The following is a 22,370-nucleotide window of genomic DNA, read 5'->3' on the forward strand; positions in this document are numbered from 1 at the left end:
TTTTTCAATTTCGCGTTGTACGTTCACATACAAGTAAGTATGTAATTCCGATGCTGATGATCTATGTAAATATACTCACCAGCACCAGACAGCAACAACAATACCAATTATGTTGCAAAACACATTTACAAGCACTTTTGAATCTAAACAATTTTACCAGGCGAGGCCATGTCCAAGTTCAAAGTCTGTAGGCAAAACCAACGCCATTCACCAAAAGCAAAAGCAGAGACAAAAGCACAAACAAATATTGCAAAGGCATAAATTATGAATCATTTAAACGCTTCCTTATGACACCGAGGAAGCTTCTTTCAGCTACGCTGCTGCACTGCTAACTCCTCGTGCATATGCATGTATGTATGTATGTATGCATTTACATGCGCCAACACAAAAAACACAAGCAAGCGCAATTGCAGCGAACAACTTTTTGCCATAGGCGATATTCGCGAATGCATTCATACCTACATATATATATACTCGTGTATACTACTTATATGTGCATTCATATGTACATACATACATATACGTGACTAACTTAGTACGTGCGAAGGTATGTATGTTGCAACACATCGGCTGCGTCATAGTGGAAGAAGCGCAGAATGAAAATCGAAATGCAAACATGTTGTCGACTTTAAGCGCGACGCTGTTGATTAACAGGCGCGTAAATACTATTATAGCCAGTCAAGGAGTTGGTTAGCAGCAACAACAACGGCAACAAACAAAAGCAATTCATCGTCTCTAACAAGTATTTATGTTAATGCTTTATTACTTACTTGTTGTTGCAGCAGACACACTCTGGAAACGTTGCAAGGGAGTGGCGTTGGTTGGCCGATGCGGCGCAGGAAGGTGCTGTCCACAGACTGACAACCAGAAGTCTGCATTCGCTAGCCCATCATAGTCGATGTTACAATTTGACAGTCGCAGAAAAGACTAAACAAATAGACAGACAAATAGACAGACAAATAGACAAATCGTTGGTAATAGAGCGGTCAAAGAAGCCAAGTGGGCGAAGGGGCGGACGTGTGTGCGTACGCGTAAGTGGTGAAGGGCAGACCGCAATAGAATTTAGCCATTTTTATTTAATTAAAGAAACTGAAGAAACTTAAATAAAATATTCCAAATCACTAATGTATGTAAATAGACAGATACGTACGTAAGTCTCACTCCTCAAACGAATTATTGAAATTGGTTGATCGCGAGGCATCCCATTTCTCTTGTGCATCAGCTTTGCACTAAAATTCCGGGTCAAAATGTCAGACCGAAAGGTCTAGTCAAGCGGTTTACCTGAATTTGATCCCAAATATGTACACTGTTACATAGATAGATCAAAGATAGAATGGTACCAAATTTCAGCTGCCGTTTCAGAAACACCCTATCTCAACTTATTTTTAATATGTTTTCAATTGAGATAGGGCCTTTTTGAAATAAATTCTGGGATAGAATTTCTTCCACCAAATTTTGAAATAGGGCGTTTTCGAACCAGCTACCGAGAGAGGTCGATCTTCCTTTCAGCCATCGGTATGTGCAGATTACTAGTTTATCCATAGTCTCCAAGTAAAACAAAGGTAGACTGATTAGCCTAAAGTCCTTTAGTAAAACCTGACAGCTCTTTTTGCCCCTCGTAGAGGGCAGTGCAACTCGCGGGTGAGGCTCCGAAGAGCGCTTCTTCATGGGATGGGTTGCAAGCAAAATGTGCATCAGTATCGTTTCCCCGTCTCTGTGGTAGCCCAAGGTAGTGGGACAAATAGCAAGAATTTGTCTATATCTGGATGATTAATGACCCCATTCTAAGCTTTCGCAAAAGGTTCTTCATTAAACTCGTGTTCTAATTTTCCTCCAGTTTATCACACTGTGTTCTGGTATCCACATACCGTTACAATTTAGAAGTGGGTTAGCCGCTCTTTGGCCTATTTCAAGCGCTTCTTCAGTGAGCTCAGCACCTTCTTCATGTTTCTCTTTTATAAATATGCTGAGCTTTAGATAGAAGATCGCGAGAAATCCCATATCTTATGAGAAGATTAATTAGACTCATCAGTGTATTTAGCAGAAATTAACAAAGACTGATTGGCCTATATTTCTTTGGTAAAAGATAAAGCTCTTTCACGGCTTTGGAGAGGGTAGTGTTCGTTCGATCCCACCATGTACTCGAAGCCTTCACTCATTAAAAATATCGAAGAAAATAATCGATGCTGTTCAATGTATCGCTAGAAAGTACTCGATTCTACTTGTACTCAAAAGTACTCAGACGAAAAATTTTAGTTCAATGACCGGTTCCAATATAAAAACATAGAGCTAAAAAATACCTTGAAAGTACTGAAACAGAAGACGATAAGTAATACTTTTTTGGCTTTTGATTGCCCTATTTCTAAGGGAATTATCGATGATACTTCCAAAAATCATAGGTTGGCTCCGGATCTCCCTCTGATTCGCTACTATACTTTCTCTCCACTTATATGCGCTCGTCAAGTCTTAACCCTAGCACAAACGCACTTGGTTCACTTGGCCAAATCGAAAAAATACACATCATCACATTCTGTAAGCTGTTGTAACGCAGACCTATTTTCAGTTGCATTCTTACAAATTTTGAAAATAATTAAATACTGGCATCCTATACTTGATACCCACCATGTACTTGTACATACTTACCGAAGTACTCAGTACATAGAAGATTTACTGGTATCGGAACTTACTAGAAGAGAGCAGTGCAAGGCAGTGGGACTCATAACAAGGATGGTTCTATATCTAATACACTTCTTTGCTTTCGCGGAAGGTCTCCACCCTCTATGACTTTCATAGTAAAAAACAAACATCTTGGCGACGTAATGGATGTTTACTGAATGAAAGTACCTCCCAAGCTTTAATCGTTGCCTTGTAGATATCTAATAAGTTTGATTTATTGTAATACTTGCTTATTTAAAAATTCTCTTCAACAACATATTCACTCAACTCAAGGAACCGTTACTTTTAAATATTCCTAGAGCTTTGCAATGACACATATATACATACATACATTCATACCTGCACATTTCCCGTCAGTGTGCCACGCCAATCTTGGTTGAATGGGGCACCAAATGCTAGCACGTGAAAACCGTCAGATTTGGCAGCTCTTCACACACCTTGCTAGCGAAATGCAGACATATCAGCGCATTGTACTGGCAAACTAGCCACTCTAGTGGTCATAAGTACATAAGCCTGTGAATATGCATACGCATATTTGCTAGATGGCTAATTAAGTGATTAAGTACGCGTATGCAAGCATGCAAAAATAATCAGCAAATTAATAATGTAATAAAAACACAATAAAGAGGCGTGCAACGCACAGTAAGTAACAACACCAGCAAACCAGGCAACGAACAACCGGTTCAATGTGGCCAAGTAAATTAAGGTTGGACGCCTGTGACTTGCGTAGAGGCCAACATAAGCCATTGAAAGGAATTTTTTGTCTGAAAATACAGTAGCGTGCAGAATAGTAGCAGTTTTTTTTTAATTTTAACCACAAACTGTAAATAAAATATAGTTACAAATTTTTAAATCATAATCATTTTTCGAAACCCAGAGCAGTATGCTGTGCGCTAAAATACTGAAGCTTTTAATTGACCTATTTGTATTTTTAGCCTTACAAATAGTTCTCTGAAAGAAATGAAAAATACAAAAGTTAAAATATTTAATTACTTTTGTTTAGGTAAATGCAAAATGAATTTCAAAAAAATTTATCGCATAAGATCGCGTTTTTCTGCACATTACTGCACGTTGTTTATGGGGGAAAAAATTTATATATTTAAAGGCATTTAAGCGTTAAAAAAATTTGCGTTTTTACATATATATATATATATTCCAGGAATTAATAATGCTTTGCATTTTAATATTTCACCAGCGCGACATCGTCGTATGTAACTACTTTTGGCAACATATTTTCATGGCGATTAAGGCGTATAAATATCTACATATTTACATGCACCATAGGCATTTATTTCGCTTTTCACTGTCCACCACATTTCGTTGCCAATTCTCATAATAAACGGGCTCAGATTTCTTACGTGTACGTATTCGTTGGCATTTAAGCTGCTTGTGATTGACTAATAAACACCTTTTAACGCATAAATCACTCATTGATAAAAATCTGTTCGTGCAATTTATTAGTCAATGATGATAATATAGTGTAGCCAGTAAAAATGAATAATATGTACTTTAACTTGAGAGCAATGCTCACAAAATTACTTTTCTCAAACAAAACAATTTAATTTTTTCTTTGTACTCGCACATTAATACATACTATTACGAGGGCGACCCAAGAGCATATACTTCTTAAGGTTTTTAAAATAAGTAAAAGATTAGGGATTGGTTTTAAAACTTTAGTAATTAAGTAGCTTTAATACTTTAATACTTTGAAATCAATGCCATAAAAATAATATTTTGAAAATAAATATAAACAAATTATATTTTAAGTCCCGTAAGTTGAATAAAATTTGAATAACTACCGTGCATATGCACATCCAAAAAAGAGCTCGTTAAAATTTATAAGATATAAATTTGCATTACAAAAAACATGGCAACCCTTATAATAAATACGTGCAGATTAAATTTCTCAGAAGTACATTTCATTTTATATCCATATTGTGTTGTTTTAGATCAATTTTGTTCATTTGAATATAAGTGGAAACTCCCAACCGAAAATATTTTTGAATTAAAGTTATCAAAAATGCCTTTCATTGCGTTGCTTCAGTTAAATTGTAAAGCGTCGAAAGTAAGTGGCAATCTCATACTTATATCTTAAAAAAAACCCTGGCAACCCTTAACGAAATTATTTCTGAATTGAAGTTATCAAAAATACCTTTATTTTTTTCACTGAATCGAAAATAAGTGGCAACCTTGCACTAATATCCTAAGGGATAGCACTTATTAGGCCAAGCTTGTTTAAAAGCTTTCTTTTTGTACCCAGGAATTAAAACCAAAATATGCAAAGGAAAATAAGTGGCAACTCTATTAAAAAAAAATGGTCTGAATCGGGTATCGTTCAAATGCTTTTCATTAGGTGCCCATATTATGTTTTTTTTTTTTTATTTATAAATAATTTTGAATAGTTGACAACCTTGTAAGAATGGTTTCTGAGATAATACCTATATGAGAAATAGAAAATTACTATAAATAGAAAATTACATCAAAATCGTGTCACAAGTTCGTTTCTTAAGCCTTCTGTTTTGTACCCATAATTAAAATAGTTAAAGTAAATTTGGTACTTACTTAAGCAAAATTTAAATATTTTATTTCCATATTAGGGTTGTCTAAATCAGCGAGAGTTCGCTAAGCATTACCTCGACTGGCAAAACTGACTAGGCATTCGCAATTAAATAATTATAACACGCCGCCAGCAGCTATAATACCACCAATAAAAATTTATTTAAATATACATAAATACATAGGTACATTAAAAGCAACTTACAATCCACCAACACTGCACACAGTCCATCAACCGGTTAGGCATTCCATCAATCAAACAACTGACCAGCTGCAATCATAAAAATGCAATCACAATTTCGTCTCGCTCATGTCTGCCGCGTCACCACCAGCATAATGTCTTTATGCTGTCAAAGTATGCAGCCAGGCACCGACGAATGCAGTTACAATATGAACACTGTCGGTCACAAGCAATACGCCGAAGATGTGCAACAGTCAGCCTACCTGTTGCATTGAAATACGCAAATCTACACATTGCCCATTGCGATGTTGGTGGAGAGATAAAAAATTCAGCAGAAAATTACTTATGCCACGCACATAGCCCACATCGCTCGCATACGACTAACTGATTGAGTATAATCGTCGGCAATTAACATTAAAACAGCGCATACTAAGCATAAGCGAAACATACAAATTACCAGTTATATACTTGTAAATATATTCATTTCCAAATAAACCACCAAAATGCATAAGTAAATAAATACAAAGGAAAAACGAATGCTTAATGTTTTAAAAATTATGGCTGTGCCAATGCGCTAAGTGGTTCGTGGTGCTGAGTGGGGTTTATATGCGGATTTCTGTAATGAAATTGTCAACAATTAATTACTCAACAATAGTCGTGCTGCCATATTTCTGTTTAATATTATGTATTTGATCTTTTTACTTAGGACTTCAAATGCATACGATGCATTAGGCATCACTGCTTTTAAACTGGGAACCCTAACTAAATTTAAGCATCGGTATGTGTTTGTTATGACTAGGTAGCCAAGAGAACTGGGTGTGGTCTGTATATGTGCAAAAAGATCTTACTTTTCGAAAAGAGTTACCAACTTTTAAAAGTTTAAATTATTTAAAAAGTGAAATCAGTTATTTCAATATGGGTATCAACCGAAATGTTTTCTAAGCACATAGGAGGGTTGCCACCCGTTTAAAAAATTAAATTCCATTTGAATTAAGGGAATTAGGACGTTAAGATACATATATATCACAGCTTGGCTGTCCGACGAAGGAGATTTTAATTTGAAAATATTTTGAATAAACTTTCCACCGGTTTTTAAAGTCGAATTAAGTTAACTTATACACAAGTTATAAGAATTGTTAAAATATGGATGTTAAATAAGAGAAGGTTAAGGAATCTTTAATTTGAACAGGGTAGCCACCTGTTGAAAAAAATTAATTCAAATTATTTAATAACTTAAATGAATTATTAACGATGGGTGCCAATCGAAATTGGTTTGAAAATGATTTATTTCCGAACTACATTTAGGAGAGTTGCCACGTGTTCAAAATATTAAACCCAATTTAATTCATCAGTCAATTGAAATATGTACCAAAATGTCAGGCGAAATAGATTTATACATACATATTTTAGTTTGAAAATACTTTTAAAGAAGATTGCCAAGACTTTTTTAGTTGTACGGAGTAAATTGAAATTTGATTAAATTAAAAATCGATACCACGCGAAATGTGTTTTCACTTAGAAATGGATTTAAATTAAACATTTGCCATATTTATTTAGGTTTTTGAATAAGGGTGCCATGTATTTAAGAAGTTGAATTCAGTTCTGACGTTTTACGCCATTCCGGGTTTACTAGTGATCAGACAGTAGATATGGTCATTGAAATATTTTGACCGACCTCTCGAAGGTCGCCTGACGGTGAATTAGACACTTTCATCCCCAACCATAACTACATCATTTATGGCACTCCTGTCCTCAAGGGAAGACTGAAAGCAAGGAGATTTAAGAAGATTAGGTTAGGTTACAGGGATTGTCTCAGACAAATCCATAGCCATTACTTAGTCGGCGAACCGCTGCGAGCCGATTACAAAATTACCATTGCAGCTTAATTCAATACTCGAGAGCTGCTCAGTTTAAGTTGAGAAGTGCGAGTCAAAATGTTTCCAATTTAGCCACTCAAAATTTGGGCAGTGTTAGAGAAAGTGTTCAGATGACGCCATCTCATCGTTCTCTTGGCAGCTGCTGCAGGGGAGATCAGATAAGATTTCAAACCTTACCGCTTGAGTGCCAATAGCATAGTGGCCTATTAGAACCGCCATCAACAGAGAAGATATTTTTGATGGACAGCTCACGGTAAAAAGGACTTCCAATAACGCTGCCTCCCAGTTTTGATCCATCCGTGAAAAATTTAACTGCTCTAGTGATTTCCATCAAACAAGGGCCCCGTAAAATCTAATAGGCTTAATAGGTTGCATAGGTTGAATGAATTCCTTACATTTTTTTTACCGATAGCTATCCTCTGCCAATATAAGGCAACCGACGCCTTTCATCAATGTTTGGCAAATCTATCTAGCTGGATGGTGTTGCTGTAGGTGATGTTTATTCTAGACATCTGGCATTCTAGACATATCGATACACATGCACACATTTGTATATTGTTAACTTAACTGGCCCTTAAACACACTTTAGATATTATCGACGTTCTGGATCGCTATTTTACTTACTTTACAACAAGCCAATTAATTTTGAATAATTTTCAGTCTGCTTGATGTCCTGGTCCGTAGGAAGCTTATTACGGGCCAAACGTTTTGTAGATTTCTTTCGGCAACAAAAAACAACAATTATTTTTTAATGCATTCCACAAATTAACAAAAAAAAAAAAACAATTAATGCAAAAACAATAGCGAATACTCATACAAAACCACCTATCCCAACCTCAGGCTACATATAAATTCTCATCTCTCAATTCTGGCATCACTCCATTTCGCCAGCCAATCGCTTGGCATTCTTGCAAAGGTCGAAACCTCAGATCCTACGCAAAAACTGGCGCATGCGCACAGTCTCTAAAAAATCACAGAGACCAAGAGCAACAAAAAATACAAAGTGCTATACAATGGGACACACAAAGCCCTACAAACATGCATACATACCCACACAAATGCTTATTTACGAATGAGATGCAACATACATACATATGTACATACATGCATAGTTGAAGCGTAAAACGATCGCTTACTTTATGATCACTTGAAAACCAATCAAGGATAATAAATAATCTTTCAGTTTGAGATATTGAAAATTGCGCACATTAAATTATATTCACACTTTGGCCCCGCAGAAAATGCCTTTTAAATACGAACAACACCAACAACAACAACAACAACAACAACAACAGTAACTACAGTAGCAGTATGGTTGTTGGAATTCGAAGTAAAAGAGAAGCCATGTGTTAAGTTATTTTGGTGATCTCTTGCTGATCAACAAAACATGCGGCAATAAAAGCAACAACAACTAGTACAATAACAGCAATAACAGCAATAACACAAAATATGCACACAACGCATGCGCATGGATGGGCATGTGCATTGACATCGCGTCTTGCGACTTGCGACACCCTTGCGTCCCATAGCTCAACTTTCTTTGCGCAACAACTCGAGTGCGACGCGTGGGCAATGGTAGATGCTCGGGCAAGTGGTTGTAAGGATTATGCTTTTTTATTATGTAGACACTTATTTGTTTTATTTATTTTATTTTTTTTTAAGCATAGCGGATTTGTAACATTTTAACATATATATGCACATATGCATCTTGTTTTCTGTTTTCTGTGTTCAGTTGTTCCACATACAACAACATGAGGGTCGCTTATCATAATAACAATAATGTTAAAGTGCTAAAAATGGCAAACTATGTGCAAACTATGTGTATAAAATATATGATCTTGCTTGTATTTTCACTAACAAAAAAAAACCACGGCGCAGTGTTTGCGAAGTGCAGTGAGAACACGATTTAGTGGCAACAAAACGGATGCTGCCACTGTCCGAATGCCAGCACTTTAGCTTGATTTGATCAGTTTCGGTGCACCTCTTTTTTTTTGTTCATTATTTTATTGGTGCGCACATAACTATAAATGAGCTGTTTATTTTGAAAATGGCATAAGTCACTTCGTACCTCTTGTGCTTAAATAACCGATTACTTGTATCTGAACGAGTCGGTTATTCGTGCAACTTCATCAACCAAAGGTAGAAGGTGTTGTTGTTAGTTTATAACGATAGAGCAATTTACAGATGTATTCGGTTACACGTAGCCGGTCATTAAAGCACAAGAGAGTGAGAGAGAGGTTATCTGTTTTTTCTATATGAACTATCCAATTCATAATTAAGAATACAAAATTTCTGCTCTGAAATCCGAGTTAAAAAGACCACTTCTCCGTCTGCAGCCCTGATTTAGCGATTATTTTTTGTAAATATAGGAGAAACGTTAAAGACAAAAGATAAACAACAATGAATGTCGCTAAGCAAAAATTCGTATTTTTATCTTAAAACTAGCAAATACCCGGCGTATTTCAAAAAAAATAAAATAGATTTGAAGAGCTTTATCAAGTGAGATTTTCCAACAAATTTTCGACTTATGAAACATTTGGATTATATTTTTTTATGAATAACGGCGTTAGTTGATATACTTTCGAAGGTATTTAATCCTGGAAATTTTATTTATACTCTTATAACTCAATTCTACATATCGTGCACTTTCTGCAAAGGCGTATTGAGTATTTACCCTATCTTATAACTTTAAGTGAATAAAAATTTTCAAATAGCTGGCAACCCGCTACAAAAATATTTTTGGCCGAAAACTTTCTTAAAGCTCTTTAGTTTCTTGCCCGTATTGTAATATTTCCTTTTTTTTTATCAATTTCTTTAACTGAATAAAAATTTTCAAATAGGTGGCCACCGGATACCCGGCATATTCCTAATTATTAGACAAACTAAGTGATATAAGCTTCTCAAAATTGAATATTGATATATTTACAGATATGAGTTGCATTTGAAGTAACTACGCGGGAAAATCAAAAAGTCCCTAATTGATGAAACTTCCCTCGAACTATATTTATATGCACTGGGCACCAAACTTATGCAGATAGGCCACAATTTTCCGGGCTGAAGTATTAGCAATCTTAACGTGCTCGCGTATTTAAAAGTCCTTTCGGATACCTAGGCGGCATTCTGGGCCCTCTTCAAAATACAAAGCTTTTTAAAGACTTCTTTGACTCGCTTTAGCTTATAGCTGCGGGAACTATCCCGAAACTATACTAGGTAAAAAGCCACTGTGGGGCCTAAGCTAACAAGGTCGCCGACGTGTTGGTAAACGAATGCTTAATTGTCCTTTTGGAACTGGAAACATTTGTGGGCTCAGCTGATCTTTTTCGGAATCTAAAATTATTGTACGGGTAAACTCGGAAGGCGATTCACTCTCGCGTGACTTTTTGTATAAGAACAAGAGACCTCTCTCAAAACAAACAAGTCTTCGGCTTTTGGGACACACGTCACTTTTGGCAGTCATAACTGTGAAATGGTGGAGGAGTTTGTGTACTTAGAATCCAGCATAAATGCCAGCAAAAATGTGTGATAAACGAAGAATAGCTTTTGCCAACAGGCGCTACTATGGGCACAGTAGGTAATTGAAAAGCAGAGCCTTTTCTCGACGTACAAAAATTACGCTCTATAAATCTCTCATCATGCCCGTTCTTTTATATGGCGCAGAAATATAGATGATATCGAACATAGATGAGCAGGCTTTGGGGCTTTCGAAAGAACTTTTTTACCTTCCCACAAAAGAACTCAATTAAAAAGAGGATGCTTATGCAAAAGTTGCTTCTCCAGAAAACCTTTTTAATTATTTTCAAATTACTCAGAAAAACACGTACAAAAGAGCGATTACTGTGCATAATTACGTACATATAAATATGTACATTAGGTACATGACTTTTTTCTAAAATTAGATTTTCTTATGCGGAGAGGATGAGGAAAGATGTAAAATTTACAAAAATACCTTTTCTTCGAAATTTTTTTACAAAAGTTTGCTGCAGGGAAATTTTTAGTTTCAAAAATCAGTCAGAGTTTTGAGCTACTTTAAATTTACACATTGTTATACATACAGAAAAATTTCCTAAAATTTTTGGAAAAATTAATGAAAAGATGAATTCTTCTAAATTTTCTACCAAAGTTTAAACTTTCCTTTATATACATACTATACTCTATATCTAAAGGTTGCATTAAAATTTATGATTGCGTCTAAACGGCCCTTAGTGCTTGTAACAGTGGTAACTACATAAAAAAAATATATTATTTTTTTTTTTATAATTTACAAAATGCTAGCTAATTTATTTAAAAAACCACAACGGTAGGTTGGCATGGCCACAAGTGTATATGGAAAAAATCCATGTCAACCGAATTATGACTGCGATCAAAAACTCGATTTTCAATTTTTTATTCCGTTGCCTTGGAATTTTCCCTATATCGTCACCTGAAATACACAAACCTGTAGCTAACAAAACATTTTCTTTGCATAAACTGCAAAGTCGTGTCGTACAAGAGGCAGATTCCTCTATGGAGACGTCTTAATTGACTCCAATCGGGACCAAAATTTATTTGTGATATCTTCAAATTTATCAGTATTGATTTTGGATATTAAATGAAAAAAAAAATATAATTTCTTGAGTCTCTATAGAAGAATCTGAACTTTTCCCCCTGTGCGACACATCTTAAGGGTCTCCAATCGGGACCAAAATTTATAGGTGGTATCTGTCAGCTTGGTATTACTGACATTACATTGAAAAATCGTTCCTTTGATTTTTTAAGGACCACCCTAATGTACATATATAAAAAATTGTAATTTTAGAAACCAATTTTTGATCGCTGCTTTAATTTGCTCGACATGGAATGTTCCCTTTATGTTTATATGTTTTTTTTTGCAGTGCAATTTCCCCCTCCCCCCAAAGTTCCCTACGGGTACTTTTTTATCATAATTCGACAAAAACATTATTTTTGTGGGTTTTTCATGATTCTATCTAATTTTAGAAAAGGGTCATATGCCTAATGTACATATATAGATACACATATTTACACGTAAGTACAAATATGCTCATATACATATACATATGTCTCTTTTCTGATATATAAGTATCCATGCGTGCTTTTTATTAATGTATACGTGTTTACACATTTTTCTTGCCACAACTTGACATTAACAATTTCAGCATTGCTGCCACGCACAAGTGTAAACATAGGCACGTTAAATATGACAAAAACCGCCTCAAGGGGCAACGTCACTCAACTGTTGCTATTGCTGCCGCCGATGCTGCGGCTTTGCCTGCTACTACCTTAGCAATATTGTTCTTGCAGCGACAGCGACACATCCCAGCCAAGCAAGGAAAACTGCATTTGACGCTCATGAAGTGCAGCCACACAGCAAATCACCGACCGGCCAACTAACACGAGAGAGTTCTTCTTTTTGTTTTTGCCACCACAAATAGACAACAAACAAGCAATGCCACTAATTGCAAATTGCACGCCTGCAGCAAACAGCAAAAATGGACAACCAAACAAACAAAAACAAAAAAACGAAATCAAACAAGTCGCAAAGAACAACCGCTGCAATGCAATAGGACTGCAATACAAGCGAATGACACTGCCACACGACGCCAGCAAACAGTTGTTTCTCTGTAGCTCTGCAATTCTATTGCTCTTGCTGTTACTACTAGCTAATCGTGCTACAGCACCAACAACAATGCTGACTTGCCGTGCAGTTGTCATTCTGCGCCGCCGACATTTTGTGCAGCAACTATAAGCTGGCTGCAAGCGTCAGCTAGCTGAGAGGGGGATAAGGATTGCACGCGTATAGCATCCAGCCATCACTCGCTTAAACCAACAGATGCTGTCGCTGTCGCTGGATGTTGGCTGCCGTTTGCTGTTCACAATTTGCAGTTTCAGTGCAGTTGCCTGTGGCTGGCGTAGACTTAGAAGGCGTTGTCATTTGCACAGACTTTTGCAAATACCAGTGATGTTGAGAAAATGAAGTAGAGTTCAGGTTTTGCTCTTTCTCTTCTCCATATCTATTTATTTGTTATTCTGTTGCTGGCTTGGTCACTGCTACTTTTGCTGTCTGCCCAGCGGAGCAAAAACGGCGCCTAGCTGCAACATCAGCGTGTTACTAATGCCACTTTATTCACCTTGCACTCACACACTCACAGAAGGGGTGTGTTTTCCCTACAAGACATTGCTGAGCACTTTAGGCAAAAATTCTCACACATTTACACTTTTGTTTTTGTAGTACGGCATAAATGAGTAGTTTGACTATTAGTACTGAGGACTTTCTGATGACAACATTGAGGGGAAAGTACTCAATTTTTTCCCATGGCCTGAACGAAAATGAGGACTTTGATAAGCACTTTTGTGATTAGGGATAATGATAATATGAGTACTCATATGATACTCAGCTGTCTTGTAGGGTTGCGTTGGCTTTATTGAAATGCCCACACCAGCATACAAAGATGCATTGGTGCATAGGTGAAATTATCTGCTGCCATTTTTCATTTTCGGTAGCACAAATTCTTATACCCTACAGAGCATTATATGCGATATGTGATTTTTTGTGCTCAAGTAAAGTATAAGAGAACACTGTAGGTGAGGTAAGTATGGCTCGAGTGGGGGGCCCTAAAATCAGAGCTTAATGGGCATTTTAGTGACTTCGGCGCATTTTCTTCACTGGATTCATAACTGTTTCCATTCAACCGAGAGGTAAAGTGTCGCGTATATAATTTAAGCAAATTTTGAACATAGGTAACTAGGTTAGCGAGGAAGTTGAAACCTTCCGTAAGTCGACTAAATTTGTAATACAATTTTTGGGGGTTTTTCTATCGGCCTGCATGTCAAGCTTTAAGCAATAAAAAAAAAAATAAAAATAAAATAAACCTCGTCGGGCCAATTGTTTCTTCTTCTTCGACAATGGTAAAAACGTTAAATGTGTTCCGATTCCTCGCATAGGCCGATTTTTTTCACCTGTTTCTACTCAATCCATCGACATGAGGTAGAATCCATCAGACGAATTTGATTTTTTCATTAAGACGTGGTTTTTTTCTTTGGTTTCTTTCTTCTACGTCCAAATTCTATTTTAAATTTTTTTTTGATTACCTTTTTTGCCATCTTTCGAAAATTTAACAGTTTTTATTCTCAAAAGCTGGACATGCTAGAAAATTTTTGAAAATGAACTTAAAATCAGCATCAAAAAATCTATAAGACGAGGTCGGCCCCGTTTTTGAGGCACTAAACACTAAGGTCCCGGTCGCTCTGGGCAGCTTCCGTCTAATGAACTGTGGGATTAAAATGTAAGACTGTGCCTTATCTGTAATTCTAGAGATTATTTAGGCGCTGACAACGTAAATGTACTAGAGCAGAGCTTCCTAAAGTGGGTTCCGCGGAACACAAGGGTTCTGTAGAAAAGTCACCAAGGTTCCCTGAAATTATAAACTTTTGGCTCTCGCTTTGAGTTGCACACTCAAAGAAAAGTTCTACTTATAAATTGAATGACCGAGACACAATTATCTATTTTCGAGTATGGTATGTATGCAGTCGTAGTTGATATGATTGCCGTACTGAGTGCCGTTTAGCGTTGCGCTTGACAGCTTGTTTTTTTCTAATTTGTACGTGGTTACTGAAGCCGAAGGGTTAAGGGTGCGTTCTACCACTGCAAATAACCTGGGTTCGAAAAAAGTTTTTTTCTTAACTCCGGTCTCCCCTCGGCAGGCAATGGCAAACCTCCAAGTGTGCAAACAGCTTCTTATAAAATCCATTAGCCATTCAAAGGCGCCGTAAAGCTGTAGGTCCCTCAATTTTTGTAAAAACAGCCACACGCGCAACACAAATTGGAGGAGAAGCTCGGCCAAACACTTTGTGTATAAGCGCCAAAATATTATTTTTATTATTATTATTCGAATATTTGGATTATAACACGAATTATCACCCTTTGTAAGAAAATTTTAATTCTGGAGTACCAGTGTGGAAAAAAGAGCATTGCATGTTTCCCAATTTTATACAACTTTCTGCAAGAAACGCGATGAATTTCCAAATCCAAAGTGAAATATCATAACAGGGCACTTGGTAAATCTCCTGAGATCTTTGTTATATTATTTTTCGGATGGTAGTTGATAGTGATATCGATTGGGTGCAGAATCCATTTATGAAGCATTCATTTAATTTAAGCCGGGAAGGTTCAGTCACCTTTGGTTTCTTTGCTAAAGCCTCTAAAATATTGTAAAAAACGCGTTTTTTCACACTTTGGTCTCGTTTTTTTTTTTCAAAACCTGGAGCTGATGGAAACTTTGCGCTAACGAATTCGTAATCAGCACAAAAAGTCTATCAAAAACCGCTTTAACATTTGCCGTACCAGAATTTGTTTCCATTTTTTTGGGCTGTGGTATCAATCAAAAATGAGCAAAAATTCAGATTACCGTTTTTTCTACAGAAATGTTTCCTTATGTGGTCTATAATAGCCTCCTCTATTTAGTTATACAATGGGCCAGCTTTTCTCAAAATTGATCGCAACTCAGTAAAAGTATAATATTTATCTATACCTCTGTGAATTGCATGTGACTTTTCTTTGAGTTGTGTTGAATTATTTCCACAATTAAATACAATACGCTGAATCTAATTAAAAAAAATATTCTTGATTGTTAATGACTTTACATGAAGGTTTTGAGAACTTTTCAAACCCTTTCCATTTTTTTCAGCCTTTATATATAACTCATAGATATTAGTATTTAACTACTATGTATTACGTTTTATAAAATGTATTAATTTCATATTGAATTAAGTATCATTAAAACGTTGCCTAATTAGTAAAGACATAAAAGTAAACGAAAACAAAATAAAGATTACAAAAGAAGAATCTAATATTCCACTGCTGCTCTTACCAAACAAAGTTCTCTAATAGCTAGGCAAACATCGCGAGACGGCGCGTGGCACGCCTTTTGATAGGCTTTTGAGGCTGCTGCAGAGAGCATCAGCATAAATTAAGATACAAATTTATTTGTCTAAACATACAATGGGTGGAAGCAACAGACAATACGCATAACTAGATAAATGATTGGATAGATGGACAGCTGTACAAATGGGCGGATAGTTGCGCATGGGCACGCTCTTGTAAATGCCTCTAGCTACATATGTATGTATGTATGTATGTATGTAAACATCAAAACAAGTGAAGATACAAATAATTCAATACAAGATTCCCCAAAAGAATAAAAGGCCCAACTGCGTAACGCTCTGTGGAAAAAAGTAAGAAATTATTCAAAATTAAGAGTTAATCTTGTTATTAACGCCTGCGGCGGGATGACTATTCATATACATACACACAAGTTTATAAACCAAATTTTTATTTATGTTGGTACAGGTATTTTTGATGAATACGAGTGGGCATCACAGCCATCGCCAGCAAAGATAGCAGCAGCAATGGTGACGTATTAAATGATGCGAAAGCGCACAATGGGCAAAATAGCCAATTTTGTGGAAATTAAATTAATAGCTTATAAATTAAGGGCGCTACAAAAGTGCAATTCGACAAGCAATTAACTCCAGCCTTAATACATAAATTTGTGAAGTTAAAGCTTTCTATAGATATTTTTCTTTGTTGTTACGCGACTTAGTTTTTAATTAATTCCTCAACGGAATACTGTGTAACCAGAATCGTCGAGAGGGGGGCGAGCGGGGTCAATTGAATCGGGCCCAGTTCAATGTCAAGTTCAGGGAAAATTAAACTCATGATAAGGCTGATTACCTTATGAATCAAAAGAAATATTCTGCTTTATCATGAGTTTCATTTTCCCCGAACCGTTTCACTTTTCACTCTTGGTTTCCATGGTTTTACTATGGGTTGATAAAAAATTTTCGGGTGAATTTTTTTTCAGGCGAAACTCAGGATAAGGCAGATTACCTAATAAAATTTACATGCCTTTTCACACTTTTTTATGAAAGCATTACATTTTTACATTGAATGCTGTTAGAAGCTATAACATTCTTGATGCCCTCTTTTTTTCTCAAAATTCTGGTCTAATTGATTACCAGGCTAAAAATTTACAAGCCAGAGATGTCACGATTGTTGTAGAAGCTGCCAACATAAAGCGTTTTCTCGACGATCTTAAAAATTTGAGAAATCAGTGGTCGTTGATTTTGCGGGAATGCAAAACGGTGGCTGGAAATGTTGGTTCTTTAGATATGTCCTAAGACAAATGACGTAGAGCAAGACAAGTTACTTCGAGAATCCATGAATTCGAATTTTGAGGATAGGTCTTCAATGTTGTCATCGACTGCCTTATTGGAAACATGACGATACGAGTTAACGCTCTTGAGCTAAATAAAGAAACTCTGCTAAGCCAAGCAGCATGCTTCTGTGAAACTTACGATGTGGACGTTTCTATCGTTTTGGTTGGAGAAATTATACATTTAAAGGCCAACCAATGTAATGCACTAACCAAAAATGCGATAAAATATTATTTTACATATTCCAAAGCATTTTCGTAGTTTAAAAGCTCACAGCTGTTTAGAGTCACAAAGTATTTGGGTATTAGAAATGGATAGATGTATAAAAAAAAAAAATCGGTGCAATTCAGAATTTTATAATTGAATTCCACGCCGCTAAATTGGCTCTTTCGCCCACTGTGCAACGTCTCAAAAACTTTTGTTACTGCTGGAGCTGTCTCGGATACATACATGTATGTATGTCTGTATGTGGACAAATTTACTAAAGACTAAATCGTGTTTTAATCATTTCGCATGGCGATTAATTAAAGAGTCATTAGAGAATGGTTGGTTTGAAATATATTTGAAGTATTGAACGAAGAAGGGTGAGGAGCTTTTTTACTGAATATTATTCAATTTCTGGATTACTTAAACAATTTTCCTACCTTTTGGTCAACGAATATGGCAGTCTGACAGTGGTTTTGCAAGAATGACGCTAATTTTTTCCCTGGTTTTCTGGTATACATCTTGCATCACAAAAATCTTATGCTTACCATTTTAGTTGTCAGCTTCACTAGAATCAAGCATATCACATGGGTTCAATCGTGCTCGATGTTCGTCAGGTTTTTTTTTACATTTGCTTCAGCCAACTAACTTAGGCATCGTAATTGCTTTATTTTGGTCAGCTCATTTCCAGCAACATCACTAGCAATACCACTTTTTTCTAAAAACCGATCTGAACAGCTTTTCTATGTTAGTTTCACCTTAAAAAAAGTGTTTTATTTAGAAAAATTTTTAAACTAAAGCTGAGATCCCACGATTGCCGCAAATGGACCAATCTGGAACAATTTTTATTGTGCTGTATTGGAGCACAATAAAAAAAATTGTCCCAATGAAATTCTGTACAGTCACACGGTTGCCTCTTTTTATACAATTCTCATTGCCGTAAGTTGGCGAAAAGCAATATAGTGACAATAATTGCCCCAAACTTATCACAAGATTGTTCGAGCATGCGGCAATTGTGACCATAAAGTGTTGCGCTGACCTCTAAATTCTGTTTTTTTCTCTTTTGTGTAAAAATGGCGTATTCTTACTAAAAAAAAAAATAAATCAATTGCATCTGCTTTGTATATTGCGGGCTCATTTTGTGCAAATTTGTTGTTGTTTGAAAGCAAAGAAGCAAAAACTTGTGCCCAACGAAAACTCACGCATTTATTTAGAAGTTTGATTGTATAGTTTTTTTTTATTTTTCGACGATAACTGCAACGTGCTATGTGGAGTTCAAGTTGCAACAGTTTTCTTTTTAATTTTGTTACGTAGAGGTTTTTTTATTCATTACAAGTAAAATTGGTAAAAAAGAGTTATGTTTGTTTAAATGAAAGCTGCGAATTTACATAATTTATGTTTGGAATTAAATTTTATAATTATATGTACAGCTCGCAACAAAAAATAGCACCTTAACATTTTGATCAGTCTTGACTTTTTTCTTCTGTTGTTTAATGTTAATTTTTTCCTATAAAGCCATAGCTCATTGTGTAGTAAAAACCACATAAGTCCAAGTTCCAAACTTTATACAAAAATTATAAACATTTCTTAAAATTTTGATCACAATTCATTGGTTTTTAATTTGGGTTTCTAGAAAAAATTTCGTTTTGCAGTTTACAAAGTAATTTACAGAGAAGAAAGTGCATAATACCGTCAGCTAAAAAAAATCAACAGGATCTTTTAGCAACTTCAAACCTCCACCTTATTGTACTAAATTTTAATGAGCTACAAAACTAAATAACAATTTTTTTCTAGAAATCCAAATTATAAACCGTGGGATTGTGTTCAAAAGTTTAAGAAATTTTTATAATTTTTGTATAAAGCTTGCAATTTGGATTTATGCAGTTTTTGTTAGACAATGAGCTATACTTTTATACGAAAATAATGAAGATTAAATAAGTAGAAGAAAAATAGTCAAGACTGGTCAGAATGTTGAGATTCTACTGCTTTGTCGTGGGCTGTATTGAACTTTTAAGTTTTTTTTGTTAATAAATGTATACTGTCATGACATAAAATACCTTTCGTATTCTTCTCGTATGAGTTTTGCTTGTGGTGGTATATATCGCGGCAAAGATTCCGTTATCGGACTTCAAGAAAAATTATAATTTCACTACAAATTAAATTAAAAGTTATGTTGCTTCCGAAAACAAGGATATTAATTTCAGTGATTTTTGGACACATAAGGAAGCAAAAAAGTAAATTATTAATAAACAGCCTAAATATTGATGTGTATTGTTCACTTCAATTGCTGCACAAGAATACAATAAATATTGCCGCAATTTTGAAATTTTCATTGCCCCATGATTGCCAATCGAGCTATCACACGATTGCCGCACACGGGCCGTATTTGATTGGGCTGTGCACAATATCGGCCTCTATTGCCGCATGAGTCAATGTATTGTGAAATCACACGATTGGGGCATAAAATGAGGTAATAATTGATGTATTGCGGCAATCGTGGGATCCCAGCTTAAGACTTTTTATATAAATAAGCCACCATAGTCGATAAATAAGCAAAACAAATTGTGTGTGGAAGCCACGTGCGACTGCAGTGAAACTTTTTCTTATTATCCGTATAGCTCATCATATTATATAAGTATTTATCTGCCTAAGGTCGAGGCCACGCAATGAGCGGCAAAGCGGCAAGCGGCGTAGCGGCGCCATACCAAAATGCCGCTCAGCCGCTCAGAAATGCCGCTCAGAGCATGGCCACTTCAATAGTATTTAATATGTTTTAATTAAGCCGCTCAGCCGCTCGCCGCTTTGCCGCTCATTGCGTGGCCTCGGCCTTACAATGAACTACTGCCTTAAACCTACTCCCAACTTCAATCTCAATCTAAGTCTTAGCAGCAATATTGACTTCAAACTTAATCTTGGTCTTAATATTAATCTTAGTCTTAATCATAATCGTAATCGCAATCTTAATTTTAATATTTATCTTTCTCTTAAGCTTAGTGTTAATCTTAATCTCTATCTTACTCTCAATCTCAACCCCAATCATAACTTCAATCTTAATATTTATCTTAGACTTAATCTCGATCATAATCTTAATGTTAGTCTTAACATTAATCTTAATCTAAGTCTTAAATTTGGTTTTAATCTTACTCCTAGTCTGCTCCAACACCCCCACCATCTTCTCCTTTTTTCTGTCCCTTGTTCATGCCACTGTAAATTGGAATTAGGGCCCAACGATCCGATCCTATCACTTTCACATTACATCGATGTCTGCATTATACCCAACTGAGCGCAAAAAAATTGCACTTCAAAAATCTTCAGACGTCAACACAAAATTAACTCGTCAAATTTCAGCATCATCAAGAGCATCTTTATCTCCACAAAGTTTCTTCAGTGTCCTTCAACATGAGCTCAATTGAGAATTGAACGAAAATGAGTGAAAAATTAGAGCACTTAATCACATGAAAAATTATTGCAAAGACTCCAAAGATCCGACAACTTAAAGGCACTGCAGTGAAGTTAAGGACGAATAAAAAATAACGACTCATTATGAAGCCCATTTCATACTTATGTACATATATATATATGTATATTGTAATACACTCAATGATATAACACAACAACAAAGGAGTGTGCATAAAACTACTTGTATACATACATACATTTGTCTATGTAGATATATGTAAGTGTATGAGAACCAACGAAATTGGCTGGAGCAAGTCAGTTCAGCTAAAAAGACCAAGGCATACCAAAACAAAACATCAACATTGCTGATAACAATAACAGCAACAACAATTGCTACAATATTACCTTATAACAACCTTAACAACACCAAGACAGATGCTGCAACTTAGATAACCCGACATTAGCAGGCAATTTATATGCAAATATGCAGCGGCAGTTACAACAATAACTCTGCACACACAAACCTACTTACTGTTGCTGGAAAAGGCAGCGTGCAGACGACTGATTGATGGCATCATTTGATAAAATGAAGCGCGCACATACATACATATGTGCATACGTTATTTCATGCATCCGAAAATATGTACATACATATGTGCGCATGAATGTGTAGTCATTGCGTATACGCAACACACTTCCATGCATGCATACATACAAAGTTGTATAACAAGGCAAAAGGCGATTGGCAGTCAGCCAGCCTGATTGACTCACAATTGCCTGTGCAGCGTATTTTGTTGTTGTTGTTGTTGTTGTTGTTGTTGAAGAATCAAGCCCGCTGCTTGATGAGACATCATTAACGCAAGTCATTAGCTGTAGTGGCGATATGATCGGCGCAAATTAGCTCACAGCGCGATTTGTAGCAACGATATGAGTCACTGGACAGTAAGTAGTAGGCTCTTCTTATGCGAGTCTGTCAAGTTTTGGTCCTAGCGTTATTTTGCGGTTGGTTGCCGGGCGTATGGGTGCAACACTTTAATTCGCAATAAAAATGCATAAAATACCTGCTGAAGTAACAAGTTCGTAGCTGAAGTCTTTTGTTTTTCGTTTTCTTTTTTGTTTGTTGAATCACAGTGCTAGCAGCGCAGGTAGTAGTAAAATTATGATGATATGCTGGTTGTTTTGCACCTTGCTTTTTTTGTTTTTCAACCAAATAATTTGCCGATTTCAGGCACTTAATAGTTGGGGAAGAAGAAATGGATCATACCAGC

General features: G+C 36.0%; 1 protein-coding gene across 1 annotated transcript in view; it reads left to right on the forward strand.

The window, feature by feature from the left end:
• LOC118738086 overlaps positions 1 to 20,913 on the forward strand; it is a 121,757-nt gene extending 100,844 nt beyond the window's left edge. The window contains exons 5-6 of the mRNA XM_036469006.1: positions 20,494 to 20,794; positions 20,854 to 20,913. Coding sequence (XP_036324899.1) covers positions 20,494 to 20,794; positions 20,854 to 20,913 — 361 coding nt within the window. The remainder of the gene's footprint in view (positions 1 to 20,493; positions 20,795 to 20,853) is intronic.
• Positions 20,914 to 22,370: the final 1,457 nt, after the last annotated feature.

This window comes from Rhagoletis pomonella, unplaced genomic scaffold, assembly GCF_013731165.1.
Source record: "Rhagoletis pomonella isolate Grant_MI unplaced genomic scaffold, Rhpom_1.0 Rhpom_scaffold_00004, whole genome shotgun sequence".
Taxonomy (NCBI): Eukaryota; Metazoa; Arthropoda; class Insecta; order Diptera; family Tephritidae; genus Rhagoletis; species Rhagoletis pomonella.